At 31.1% G+C, this 15256-nt stretch overlaps 2 protein-coding genes across 2 annotated transcripts in view; both read left to right on the plus strand.

Moving 5' to 3' along the window:
- The window catches only part of LOC134702144 (uncharacterized), a 67859-nt gene extending 58575 nt beyond the window's left edge, over window positions 1-9284 (plus strand). Inside the window, exons 2-4 of the mRNA XM_063563231.1 lie at window positions 2524-2595; window positions 4025-4286; window positions 8812-9284. Coding sequence (XP_063419301.1) covers window positions 2581-2595; window positions 4025-4286; window positions 8812-9284 — 750 coding nt within the window. The 5' untranslated portion in view covers window positions 2524-2580. The remainder of the gene's footprint in view (window positions 1-2523; window positions 2596-4024; window positions 4287-8811) is intronic.
- A 2247-nt stretch (window positions 9285-11531) lies between these two features.
- The window catches only part of LOC134702170 (uncharacterized), a 187349-nt gene continuing 183624 nt past the window's right edge, over window positions 11532-15256 (plus strand). The window contains exons 1-3 of the mRNA XM_063563249.1: window positions 11532-12674; window positions 13329-13359; window positions 14225-14508. Coding sequence (XP_063419319.1) covers window positions 11541-12674; window positions 13329-13359; window positions 14225-14508 — 1449 coding nt within the window. The 5' untranslated portion in view covers window positions 11532-11540. The remainder of the gene's footprint in view (window positions 12675-13328; window positions 13360-14224; window positions 14509-15256) is intronic.

Consider the following 15256-nt stretch of genomic DNA (forward strand, 5'->3'; position numbering starts at 1 on the left):
TCAAAAATTGAATGTTACCTGTATATATATATATATATGTACATAGGATCTGATAACTTTTATACTGTTATAACATTTTATACTATTAGACTATTGTCATTATTGTTTTGTTTTAGATATTTTTACATGTTTTTGTTATTTTTTATTATGTCTAATTAATACGGGAAAAGCCTTTTTGGTGCATAGCTTTCCAATCAGCAAATCATTTTCACCAAAAAATAATACTCTGTACAATAAATGCAACTCAATCATTGTCAATGACTCAGTTATATTTGATATGTTCCAGAATAGAATTACTTTAGCAGAAGGAGAAAATTTATTTTATTGTATTTTTCTTGTACAATGCTTTCATGCCTTTATTTCTAAATAAATGTATGCTTTAACTTTTGTGTCATATATTATCTGTAAAGTTACAGAAGTAATGTTTTTTTTTGGTGCAAATGGAATGCTGCATTTTTGTGCTCACCTTTTATTAAATCAAGAACTTGTGATTTGTTGTGTCTTGATTCATTTTTGTATATATTTAACCATTGTCAAATTCATATTTCAAAATTATTGTGATATCTGTCTCATATCTATTTACCACAAAAAGTTATTTTGATTATATTCTCAGGAAATCGCATGCTTCATTGACATGGTTTTTTTTTTATTTAACATACTGACATATGTGTTTGTATTATATATATATTATACATGTTATATGTTATTCAGGTCTCAGACAGAGTATATACTGTGACATTCCCGGCTTAGAGTTATTTCCCTTTAGCAAAATGCGAAGGGGATATAAGCCCTAAGCCGGGAATGTCACAGTATATACCTTTTTGATTTCATATTATTATTATATTTTAAATCTAAAATGCTTTTTTCCTTTCAAAATTTAAGCTAATACTTGATGGATTTATCAAGTTGATCTTGTTGACGAATTTGTCATTGTGAATTTTTTAACTACAGAGTAAACATAAAGTGATAATGTTTAATGTTTGTGAAGTATTAATGGTCATTAGATGTGTGTATGTTAGTTTATCAAATGTATGACATGTTCATGGTTGTATAAAATGTACATTAGAACAAGTTTTTTTTTTCATATCCAACTTTTTTCAGACATCATTTTATTGTTTTGCTGAGATTTATTTTTTAAAGTGCTTGCTCTAAAGGCCATTTTAGTTTTTCTTCAAGGTTAATATAATCAAATATACATTTTTTGTACACAAATATTTTAACATTAATTATGGCTATCACAGTACAGTGGTCCAGTTTTTACTAGTGTTTTAACAATGAAACAAAAATTAATATTGAAAGAGAATATTGAAATAAGACCAGAAAATATAGCTTTTGGGGGGGAAATTTTCACAATAGTATTTGTGATTTTTTTTCAAATGGTCATTCATCATGTTTATGTTACACCAGTGCTTGTTTTAAGTTTTACACATGTCCAATTTAATTATCATCTAGTCTGTAAATAGTCTTAGTCTTTCATCTGCAATATTATGGCTGTCAGTTGTCTTGTTTCAATTGCATCATTCAAAATTTTTTTATTAGTAATCTGTTTCTTATACTGTAATAAAAATTATGTTTGGAATCATTATTCTAGTCATTTATTTATGATTTTATATTTTTGTGTGATTTTGGTTATAATATTGTGAAAAACACGTCAAAAAATAGTAAAATAAAAGTATTGCCTGCATGCAATATGATTTGACTCATTTTGTTTACTTTTCATCAATATCATGATTTTATAATTAGTCAGGAATGTATAAAAAATCTGAATGCGAGTGACAATTTCCTATGCCAATATTGTGTTCACATATTTTGTTGATCATAGTTGAATAAAAAAATGAAAATAATGGCTGTGTTTACTTTTTTTTAGGGGAGACAATTCAAAACAATAATTCAGGCTTAACATTGCCATTTTTTTTTACCTGTACAAGTTAAAAAAATGTTTTCTTGGTAAGGGAAACAACTCTTACATATTTTTTTTTACTTGTATAAGTAAAAAAAAATTACTTGTATAAATAATTAATATTTATGTAAACACATTAATTTAAATTTACTTGTAGAAGTAAAAAAATACACTTGTATAAGTAGTACCCCTGACTGCAAGTGATAACTATGTTGTAAATTGATCTCCTTTATATTTTTTTCAAATGAAACACCATAGAATGTGCAAGTGATTTATTGTTTTCTGGAACTGTAATGTGTTAACAGCTTTCCTGCATGTGGTCATTTTAACCATGTCACAATTCAACAGGAATTAGGCAATTTCACAGTTAATTTTATTTTCTGTCAATAATTGTGCAGGATTGGGAGCATCTGTTGACAGTGCCAACTTTCCATTTATTTGCATTTTAGAGCACATTTTAGCCGAATCATATAAAGTACTGATGAACACCGTCTGAATATTGTCAATATAAAGTAAAACACCTCTCAGTTGCTACTGGTCCTACTAATTGTAAGATACTTGTTACAAAAGTCTTCTTTGTTGCTAACAGATGAAAGTAATATAAAGATTTGTCTGTATTTCAGGGTAAGACTCCATACGATCTAGCAGCAAAAGAAGAAAAGGGGCAGTATAAGGAAGTGATGGAATACTTACAGGTACACATGCTTTAAAATTACAAATGCTTACACTCAGAATAAAACAATATAAAGCGATTTACAAAATGTAGAGAGATAAAAAACTAAATACCATAAAAAGGGAAGACACACAAAACCATCTTAGGTGCAACAGAAGGGTAAACTTAGAAATTTTACATCTAATAGTCAAAATTTCTCATTACCGAAGTAAAAAAAAAGTAACAACATACTGATGCTAAGCCTCTTTTTTAATGACTTTTCTTCTTAGATTTGATCCTATATACATGATATAGAAATAGAATATAAATTAATTGGTCCACACCCCAAAAAAAGTTTAAATTGTATAAAAAAAAGAATTTTATTAGAAGCAGCTTAAGCTTTCCATAAATAAGTTCTTACAATGTTTGATAGATAAGCGGCAAAAGGAAGCTGAAAGGAACTGATACAATTTTTGAAGTCGGATTCTTTTGCAGCTTTTAGAAAAAATAAATAAAAAACAAACTTTGGGAGGCCTTCATAAAACAACATGATACTGTTTTCCATGTGTCAAAGATATGTTTCTGATCTGCCTTCATCAGGTAAGACAGGCACTACAACTTCTGAAAGCTTGAACAATTGAGTGAATGAAAATCAATAGGACCCGTAAAAGAACAGCCAAGCTCATCTTTACAAATGGTAAATAACCTTAATCTTTAAAATAAATCGGTGCCTTCTTCATTTGTTCTTGAAAATTATTCTGTATAAACCAAGTAAATATCTTTTTTGTTGTAAAAAGTTTTACAAGAAACAGAATCAAGAATAAAGTAAATGTACTTAACATTTTAATAGTACTTAAGTTTTATGACGTCAATTTCTATTATTTGATATTATTTTTGTTCACACCACACATTATATATTGATACTTCATAGCCCATTACTAAAAGTTGAAAGCCTAAAACTATGAAATGTGTGAAAGTATGGAGATTAAAAAAGGTTTGAATTGCCAGCGAAAAAATCCTGATAACTTTGCCTGATGGAGTTGCCACCTTAAGATTTACTTTATCTTCTTAAATAGATAAAAGGAAACCTGAGCATAGGTTATTCACATTGGGAACATAATAATTGGATCCCGTATATTTATTAAAAAAATTAAATACAACACTTCCATGACTTCATAAATTTCATGGATTGCAAGCAATTTTTCTGGATTTATCTTCATCCGGAAAGCTCAAAGCCAAATAGTTGAAAGCCAAGGTTGTAATTAGGAACAGAAACAGATTAAGAGGTTTATGACCAAAAAGGACCTAAACTAGTTTTAGCTTACTGTGCATGTTGTGATTCTAACTTCTTTGTGAAACAATATTATAAGGAAGCTACAATGTTTTCATATTGACTTATCATAGTTACTCAATACCAACATAAAAACAATTTAATAGACTTACACTGTTAATTACGTTTCTTAATTTTATAGGAACTATCAAATCCAATTTTGACCAAACTCAGACAGTTAAATAGAAATGAGTTCCAGGATCTTGTAGCTCTCGGAACATTTGCTTCCTATGAAAACAGGGTTTATTTGTCTGGGCCTTGTAACATTGGGAAATCGTCGCTTGCAAGTATTCTTATCGGCGAGGAAATTCCAAAGACGTGGTTTTCAACTGATGGACTAATTATTCATTTTGGAAGAAATGGCATCGACTTGCAACAACGAAAGATGATTCCATTGGAAAAAGGTCTGTATTATATGTTTAACCACTAAACAATTTGCTCACAGTCTGAAAAGACCATATTTTGTGCTCATTGACAATCAATGACTTGACAAAATATCGACAGTACTGAACTTTAGTATCTACTTTACTTAATAAATCTAATTAGGTACTTGATAATTGTGGTAAAGTCTAAATATGTTCTCGACCAGTCTTGGCCTTTTTCGTCCTGCCTCGACATGTCTCGTCTCAGTTTAATTATTTTTGTTGAATTTGGAGGTTTGTTCTTCCAACAGACTATTGGAATCCCAATGGGTACAAATTGAGCCCCTCTACTTGCAGATTTGTTTTTATACTCCTATGAAGCAGAATTTATCCAAGGGCTTGTACAGAAAGGAGAACAGAAATTAGCCCAGTCTTTTAATTTCACCTTTCGGTATATTGATGATGTACTGTCTCTTAATAATAATAGATTCAGTGATCACTTACATTTAATATATCCAAGTGAACTTGAAATTAAAGATACTACAGACACAGATAAATCTGCTTCATATTTAGACCTTTTTTTCTCGAATTGACTACTGATGGTAGGTTGAATACCAAAATTTAGGACAAACGCGATGGTTTTAATTTTCCTATAGTCAACTTTCCATTTCTGTGTAGCAACATCCCCACAGCATCAGCATATAGAGTACTGTGGATTCATTTATTTTCGTGGGTACCAATTTTCGTGGTTTTAGGAAAATTGACATATTCGTGGATATTTAGTTTCGTGGTTTTGGCAAAGTCTACACTCCTTCCTTTAGAAAATTTGTTTTTCGTTGAACATTTGAATTCGTGGTTTTCCTGTATCCACGAAATCCACGAAAATTGGTATCCAACGAATATTAATAAATCCACAGTATATGTGTCTCAATTGATACGTTACTCTAGAGCTAGCTCAAAGTACGTTGATTTTGTTGAATGAGGAATACTACTTTCTCAAAAGTTGCTAAGACAGGGCTATGAATCACTCAAATTAAGGTCATCACTCGAGAAATTTTATGGTCGCCATCATGAGCTGATTGGCCATTATGAGCAGATTGGCCATTATGACAAAAGTGTGTCAGAAATCATATCTGATATTCATCCTCAGTCATAGTAACCTTAGGTCATTACCGAACTGAACAAAGAAATAACATGACGGGTGCTGTATACGGTGCTGGAAATGCTTACCCTTCCGGAGCACCTGATTTTACTCCCAGTTTTTAGTAGAGTTCGTGTTGTTTCTTATTTATTATTTATAACTGTTGATGTAAATGTCCTTTTGTTTTATGAGTCTTTGTTTACTCCTTGGTTTTGATTGTTATATTGTCTTTCTATATTTTTTTCAATTCAACTTGAATTCTCAGCAAAATCTACAGCTACATGTATATTAATTATCTATTATGGTGACTTGAAAAACACCGGTATCGCTCAGATTACATTTCTACCTTGACAGGTAAGTTTGTATTTAGCCTATGAAATACTTATTTAGCCTTGAGAATTGAAAGGTCAGTCATTCATACAAAAGAAGTTTACCTATGAGGGTCAGAATGGGGTTTACAAAATAGAGAATACATGTAATAGCAACAACAAAATAGAGAAAAGAGAAAATGAACAACAAAATAAAATATAGAGAATACTGTGGTGCAAAAGTATAAAGAATACTTAAAAAAGTAACTTTAGTAACTGTAATGCAATACTGATAATATAATGATCAATGTACATAATTGATAAATAATCTTGTAACAGAAAGACTATATAGTAAAATCATTTTCATGAACATTTTACAGAATGAGAGTTATTTTTAAGGCCAATAAACATGTTCAAAGGAAAATGCCATAAAAATTTAAAGAATACAGATATTAAAAAGACCCATACAGGTCATCATGTCATTTACATTGTCAATATATAGGACACATCTAGTCAAACTGGTTTTAAACTAAACATCTGGTCAAACTGGTTTGATATAACTGATAGTTTGTTGCCCTAGTTGTATATTTCACAGTGACCCTATGTGTTTGTGCTAAGAGTACATTGTAATGTGATGACCTAGATTGTTAACATGAAAAACAGTGGCTTGAAATTTCAACTGATATAAGTATAATAAAAAATGATAAATTAATATTTGGAGTTTCATATCCTGGTTGATGATGCTTTTTTGGGACCAAGATGTTTTCTTCATTCTAGTTTATATTATGATTATTTTAACCTTCAACATTGTTCAATGCACATTTTTAGATAGAAAAATTTCAGGTCTCATTTTAAATATTTTGCAACTAAATAATAATTTGTCAGAAAAACAAGACAGTGTAATAGATAACCTGCAAGCATAGGCTTTTTCTATAAGTCAAGCAGATAGTTTTTTTTAAATCTGAAAAAAAAAACTACCATGTAAAGAAATATGCAATTTAAAGGCCTTAAATAACCCCTATTCAACATAAACAGATTTTTAACAATTAAATCAAGATGCACAAAGTGTTAAGTAATGGTCAGAATACAGGGTTCTTTTGTACTTTAACAATATCACAATAACAATCAAGTGACCTTAATTTTGGACAAGGTAAATGGCATGAAGCCAAATTTATCAACTTCTATTGTATGAATGGGAAACTGACCTTTCAATTCTAAAGGCTAAATAAGTATTTTATAGGCTAAATACAAACTTACCTGTCAAGGTAGAATTGTAATCTGAGTGATACCGGAGTTATTCAAGTCACCATAAGTATCTATTGATCTTACACATTGCTAGGTTATTTTGGTAGTTTATTTTGTTGCTGTCAAATTTAAATATTATAATTATAGGTACATGTACCTCTCTAAATTTAACCAAACTTAAATTTAAGCTTTTTTTTTACCTCCAAATTTCATCTTTATTAGTTATCAAAGGTATCAGGATAATAGTTGAGTACGCCACATGCGCTTTTTGTCTACGTAAGACTCATCAGTGTCGAAAGAACAAAGTTGAAGAGCATTTAGGATCCAAATTTCAAAAAAATTGTGCCAAATATGGCTGAGGTAATCTATGCCTGGAAAAAGACAATCCTTAGTTTTGTGAGAAATTTGAAAAAAATGACCACATAATTGATATTCATGTCAATATTCAGGACCATATGAGTATTTGGACCATACGCGTATGGTAATGACTGTACTGGTATATACTAGTACGCATATGGTCCGACCATACGCGTAGTACTCATATGGTCCGACCGTACGCATATGGTCAGGATAATCAACAAGTTTACAGTTAATATTTATCTCTTCATAAGGTATGAACCTTCTGGTTGTCACGTCAATAAAAAGACAATATCAAGGGTCAGAATATTATATTATAATGATAAAAATTAACCAGTTTTATGTATTTATTTTACTCTCTAGTCACTATAGTAAACACTCTTAATACATTACCAATTTGTTATGACAATTGAATGGCAATATGTCGACTTGGGGAGATATTTCCAAAATTTCCAAATTACTGTTATGTATGTCTCAGGACTTAAGTACCACTGCACAAAGCTGCTACATATCCTTAAAATGCTTTTTTTTTACTCGAAAGCAAAAGGTTTAACTGCGAAGGATCGAGCAGAATCAAGACCTGCAGAAAATTTTATAGTACCATGTGGAAGTAAATGTCATCCTAAATGCAAGATACAATTAGCGATGAAAAATAATTGTGGCATCAATATTTGGTCACCGTGTTATGTTGCCTTTGCATTATAATATACATTTTCATGTGATCTCATTGGTTTATTTTTTAGATTAAGTAAATTGTATTATTGAAACGTTTCTCATAAAATTGAGAATGGAAATTTGGAATGTGTCAAAAAGACAACAACCCTACCATAGAGCAGACAACAGCTGATGGCCACCAACAGATCTTAATTGCAGCAATAAACTCCTGCTCCCGGATGAGTCCTTTAGCTGGGTCCTAAACAAATATGTATACTAATGCATATTTGAAAAAAAATGCCTGTATGGTTAAAATTTCATATGGTCCAATCCGTGAATAAACAAGTATATACTAATATAGTCAGATCATACAAGTATGGTTGGAACATATGCGTATGGTCGGACCATATCATTATACGCATATGGACTTGACCAATCACATATGGTTAAAATACTCATATGTTCCGGAACATCAAAACCGAAGTGTTGACTACTGGGCATGCGATACTCTCGGGAAGAAAACGTCGGTCAGTAGTGGCATCCAGTGGTGTAAATAAGATCCAGGATTAAAATTGAGTACACCAGTCGCGTGTTTCGTCGACATAAGACTCATCAGTGACGCTTATATCAAAATAGTTATAAAGCCAATCATGTACAAAGTTGAAGAGCATTGAGGATCCAAAATTCCCTTGGATAGATAAATTATGTGCAACACAGTGGAAATTTGAACTCAGTTATTCTAATATCTAGGTGTCATTAAAATAAAATTATTTTGTAAGGCTTTCAAGAATAGGTTGACATCTATTTATTTTTTAAATGTCCAGGGTCTCATGCCTCTTCCTTATATTTTTAACCTTGTTAGGTAGTGGTGATGTTTTAGCAAAACTACTTCTCGGGAATCCAGAATTAAAGAAACAACCAAGTCTGCAAGATGAGAGTATAGAAAAAAATCCAGGTGATCCAAAGTCTAATGTTAAAACAAAGGGAAATCAATTAAATCTATCGAATGTAAATCTGGGTCCTTCAAACCAGGAACATGTGTCACCGAAATCCAATAAGGAGACATCAAAAAACTTCAAGGAACCACCAATCCATACTGCACATTCCATTCAAGATGACTTATTGGAGAAGATTAAGAAAGGTACAAATATCATGAATATAGCACCATCAGATCTGGTCGATTTTGGTGGACAAAAATCATTTGATATGACCCATCAGTTATTTATCCAGCACAGGGGAACGTTCATTCTGATGTTTGATGGACGTAAAGGTCTTTATACAGAGTTAGGAGAATACCCACAAGGAGATGTTACAGCAGCATGTAAGTTGCTTTGAATAGACAATTGGATTTTGAAATACTCTAAGAGATTATAATATAATGTATTTAATTGGACGTTTCTGTTTTGATATAGATTCGAAGTTAGTTGCATTAAACAAGATACTGAAGGGCCGATATAGGATATCGATAATCTATAACATTTACAATACAGAAACACCGAGTTCATAAAACTCGTATTATATGAGTTTGATTCATACTTTTCGCAGTCACAATTGATATATTGTCAACAGTGTTGTCATTCGTGATTCCTAGTCCAAATTATTCAGTTCTAGAGTAGATAGAGTAGCTATTCATTGTGTCTAGCAAATTAAAAGGAGATGAGAAGAATAATTCAGACAGTTTAACCATTTAATCCACTGCATTCTGATGATATTGATGTACGGAAATGAAACAGTGATAACAATCTAAAGATTTATGCAAAAGGCTGATAAATATTTCCGTCCTAAGACATTACAAAACAAGAAACATCATTTGATTTATTTTGCTACTTTAAGTAAAATTTCAAACTATATGAAACAAATGTATTTTATCTAGTATGATAAGCAAAATATGATTTTAAGAATAAAGCGCACTGCAGCAATCAATAATATTTGTATTTCAATACTATTTTTAACCAATTTATTTGATTAGTTTTCAAGTGAAGAAAAGTAACATGAATTTGAATCAATGTAATAATGGCTAAAATGGCAAGCTTTATACAGTTATATATATCCATCATGATAAAATATATTATTGAGAAGTCTTCAGGAAAATCTGGAAATAGGTTTAGAAAACCTCTGTACTGTTAATCATGAAAATTTAAGCAATTTGAAATAAAGTGAATCTTTTGGAAACATTTTATTTCTTGGTTTACTGTTGTAGCTATTCTGGAGCATTGGATTAATTCTGTATTGACATACTGTAACAAAACTGAAGATAAAATGCCAAGAATTTTATTTGCTGCCACTCACAGTGATAGCTTCTCAGAGGTTTGTCTGCCTTTATTATTCATTTTCCCATCTTACTTTTCAACACACATATGCAAAATTTCAGTGACAAAACTGTTTCTCCTGCCCTATTTTTAAATATTTAACAATTGAAACAATCAGGCACTAAACTTAATTCTTGTTTTTCAAGGACCAAGTTTAAGTTAAGGGCCCAACCTATATTGGTCATATTAAATAATACTTAAATGTACTTTTCATATACCAAATACAGCCTTTTTATGTAATCATATATATATATATATATATATATATATGAAGCCCTTAAGCCTTAAAAAAGATAATCTGTAATAATTTTAAAATTTCGAAGTCAATGCCATTAGAACTACATGAACTACGTCAGAAGGCAATCATCCTTAAGCATACATTACAACTTTGATCTAAAATTTCCAATTTCTTGTATACATTCCAGTGAAAACAGAACTAAAATACTCTGAATAGATATAGGAAGATGTGGTGTGAGTGTCAATGAAACTCTCCATTCAAATAACAATTTAAAAAGTAAACCATTATAGGTTAAAGTACGGCCTTCAACACGGAGCCTTGGCTCACACCGAACAACATGCTATAAAGGGCCCCAAACTAACTACTAATGTTGATTTAACAGTTTAGACGAAAACACTTAACACTTATAAAATAATCTTTTGAAAAAACATGACTTTGCATTGAAAACTTAGTCCTTCGATCAAGTTATGGTTATTGAAACGAATTCTCGCTTTAATTTTTCCACTTTGATAAGACAAATAAAGGCAAAAGTAGTATACCGCTGTTCAAAACTCATAAATCCATGGACAAAATCAGGATAACAAACTAAAACTGAGGAAAACGCATTAAATATAAGAAGGTTTCTGTTGTGGGACACTTTTTGGTTATATCGGCGGGAAACAGAAGAAAAAGTATTCATTTCAAAATAGTTTGCAGTAACCAATTCAGCATTCAAGAGGATAAACTAAATTCATTTGCAGTCTAGAATCTGAAATACGTTTTAAAAGAGCTAAAACTGAAGATTTTGACTCATCGGTTAAAATATTTTATTTTATTGTTTACAGTGTTTGAAAATATTATATTTATTTTTGTGATTTTAGTTTTTAAATTCAGAGCTGTCCAAAAATATTTTTGTTTTCGTGAAATAAAAAAATGTATTCATTTCATTGTTATGATTGACAGGATGAGCAAAAGAAACTGGTCCTTAAATTCAAAGAAGATCTGCAGAAAATGTTTTCCTTACACAAGCTTCATGAACATATTATGTATGACAATGTCTTTTTCATGAATGCAACCGATGCAGCAGATCGAGATATTGAGCGCTTGAAGGATACATTAGTTGATATCGCCTTTCAGCAGTCAACATGGGGACAACAGATGCCGATTGTTTGGGTGCCTCTTGATTTACAAATATCAGATATGAGAGCAGATGGAGTAAAGCTGATAACAAAAGAAAAACTTTTAGAGAGAAACAAATCTAATAAAGAATTTGCTCTGAATGAAAGAAGAGTAGACGATTTCTTAATTGTTCAACACTCAATTGGAAAGCTGTTGTATTTCGATGAACCTGCTTTAAGAGATTTCATTGTCATTCAACCTTCAGCAATGGTCAATATCCTGAGAGCCTTTGTTACAGACAAAATGTTTTGGCCAGAAAAAGGACCCGTCCGAGACATACTGGAAAATTTATCATCTACTGGAGTTCTAAAGAAGACAGACCTGTTTACTCTTTGGTCACAACCAGCTTTCAAAGAAATTTTGACGGATGTCATAACTAAGGAATATATAATCCAAGTCCTCCTTCATCTAGATATCCTTGTAGAACCTAAACGCTACACTGAAAAAGACGCTGCTGCAGACTTATTTCTAGTACCCTGCATTGTGAAGCAAAAGATTCCAAAACAAATGCAGAAAAATGCAACAGATGACAGAACACTGTGCATAGCTTATCATCTTAAGGAGACAGTGGTTCCATCTGCTTTGTCGTTCAAACTTATAGGGGCTGCAATAAATATCTGGTCTCTGAAAGAAGAGGACAATCGTTTTTGTCTTTATTTTCAATCTGCGATTATGGATGCTGACAACAGAAATGAACTTCATATTAAGGTTGAAGGTCAGAGATTATTTGCATACCTCGTCAATGATGTGTCAAAACAGCTCATATCACCAGATCTAGCAACAACAACACAGGAATGCCTGACTTTGGCACTTGAACGAATTCTTCAGTTTTACCCACGTTGTTTTGGTAAACAAAGTCACCATTCCATATCAGATCTGTTTGAAATAGAAGTTGGAGAAATGTGCAACGGTAAAACGTGTTTAGTACCTTTGACAGATGCAAGAACAAAAGAAAATTGGATATGCAAGAACAAGAAAATACATAAAACAAAATGTCCTTTGAATTGGGTTTTTGAAAAGGTTGGTAATATCTTTATGCATCCTCCTTTTTTAGAAGTTAATTAATCATGTCTGAAAAACTAATGAAGCTTCCATATGGTTCCTGATAATAGTTTTACCAATATTAGTTTTACTTGCCAGTATTCAGTATTAATTCTAATTTGTGTTCAGTACTGTTTTGATGTAATAAATGACAGCACTAATAGTATATGCTCTCATGATTTCAAGAATACGATTTGTCTGATCACTTGTGCTGTTGGGTTCGAGAGCATCTTGTTGATATTTACTGATCATATCTCGTTATGCATAGATATGTGAGGCACTTAATATTAAAAAAATAAGTATATTATGGGGAGAGTTGCTTTAATCAAAGTTGAAAGTGAACAAAACACTCTATAATCTACAGTACAGTATGCGTACAACTGCAGTAGTCATCATCAAATCAAAAGCTTCTTTATTATATTAAGGAAATCCAGCTTGTCACAAAAACAGTGGTTAACATAACTAGCTGGATGATGAAAATGATATGTGTGAACTTTAAAGTTTTGTATTCCTGCAACAAAAAATACTAATGAAACAAGGGATACCATTGAAAATCAAAGGGTTGAGTAAATATTTACCAAAACATGCTGGTTGCAAACTAAAAGCTGATCAAGTGTATTTGTTTATTTTCAGAATAAGAAGCATTGTGACTCAAATTGTAAAGGTAATAGAATAAACAATAAAAGATAACATTATTCTAGATATGGTCTGAGACCACAATTATTTCGTAGTGCATATCTTTTAGAACATCAATGAAAATTTTAAAAATCCCACCTACCCTTTCTCAATGAAATTTTGACAGTGTGTTGTACTACTTTTGGGACAAATTATATGAAAACTTCATCGGCTCTAACTCAAAGTAAAGACAATTTTATGTTAAAGGTGTCTTGCAATCTTTTGACAGCTTCCGAAGTTGTAATATTTAACCTTTTTCAGCTGGACCAAATCACTACTTTCCTTTAAAATTCAGGACCAAATTTTTTTTACAGTTTAATTTCACCCCCTTACTTGCAATTTGAGGCATTACACATGGACAAATTAATTTGGAAGGTGTATAAAAATTAATGGCAAGTAACTCTCTGTCAACTCTAGGGACTATATTTGTAGACAACGAAAATCAAGGGACGACAATTGTGGTCTCGGACCATATAAATAATAAAGCAAGATATAAGATATATTTGGTGTGGTTCATATTATTGAAAAACTGTCGTTTTATAAATAATTGAATTCCATTAATTATGTAACAGTGTTGTTATGACTTTGATGCACAGGCATTTTCTTATTTTGGTGTTTTTGATTTTTTTATGATTTTTGATTTTTTTTTATATTTGGTTTGAAAAATATTTAAATCAAAACACTGCATGTACTACTGATGAAACAAGTTTTGCAAAAAGAGCAACTTTCAGCTAAAAACATTTTACTAAAATAATGAAAAAAAAAGTAAAATAAAGACACAATGTCAACATTATTACTATAGCTATTGTATCCTCATTTAGCAGTTTAGCTAAACAACTAATTTACTCTTCCAGGTCCTGAAACAAAAACACTGGACTTGAAACCAGATAATCATCATTTCGTGCAACTAGCAAGAACAATTGGTATTGGGGACTTCCCTAACTTCTTTATAAAACTTGGAATGGAAAAAAATGATCTGGAGAACTTAAATTTTCGTTATTTTTCAAATCCTATGGATTTTATGTTGATGGGGCTCTTTGAATGGAGGGATAAAACAGAAAGTAACCAAATGAATGCAACATTCAGAAAACTGCAGATGGCACTGACGGCTATTAAAAGACAGCACTATCTGTGTCAGGTTGGATAAATAAAATCATTTTTTTTTGTCTGACTTAATTTTGTTACACTGTTGTGTTACCTCTGTGTGTACATTCATCCGCCCTTCCAATGACGTTCATTTTTTGTTGCATGTTTCTCAGGAACTACAATACCAGGATTTCTGAAATTGGGTTTCATATTTTATGTAAGTCACATATACTGTGTGATGTGTTTTCAGATTAATAACTTTACACATTCCTGTTTATCGATCATTTGTATCATTTAAAGATGTTAACCAATTTGAAAATGTTTGTCACATTTTACTCGGAAACTACAATACAAGAATTTATGAAATTTTATTAAGTCACCTAGTATACCGTGATTCTCCGCTGAACAATTTTATGTTTACCATGTTCTTTTAGTGGCAGGATATCAATAGTAAGAGGTAGCTCACAGATTCACTTGTTATATTTGTTTGTGACGAATAAAGACTTTTTCACCAATCAAATCATATGGTTAAGTAGATGGTACATAAACATTTATAAAATAATGCTAAGGAAAAAAAAAGATCGAAACGTCAGGTATATACATATTGTATAAAACACATCACACCGCCTGCAATGAAGTAATAAAGCTAAACAATGCAGGACTGGTACAATGTGTTTATATTTCATGAAAATATAAATTACACTTTATTAATTGTGTTTCTAAAGCACTTGATTTAAGAATAGTATATAGACTTTAGGTAAACATGTAACAATTAAAGTCCTTGCAACAGTAAAGCAACA

Source organism: Mytilus trossulus, unplaced genomic scaffold (assembly GCF_036588685.1).
Source record: "Mytilus trossulus isolate FHL-02 unplaced genomic scaffold, PNRI_Mtr1.1.1.hap1 h1tg000406l__unscaffolded, whole genome shotgun sequence".
Classification (NCBI taxonomy): Eukaryota; Metazoa; Mollusca; class Bivalvia; order Mytilida; family Mytilidae; genus Mytilus; species Mytilus trossulus.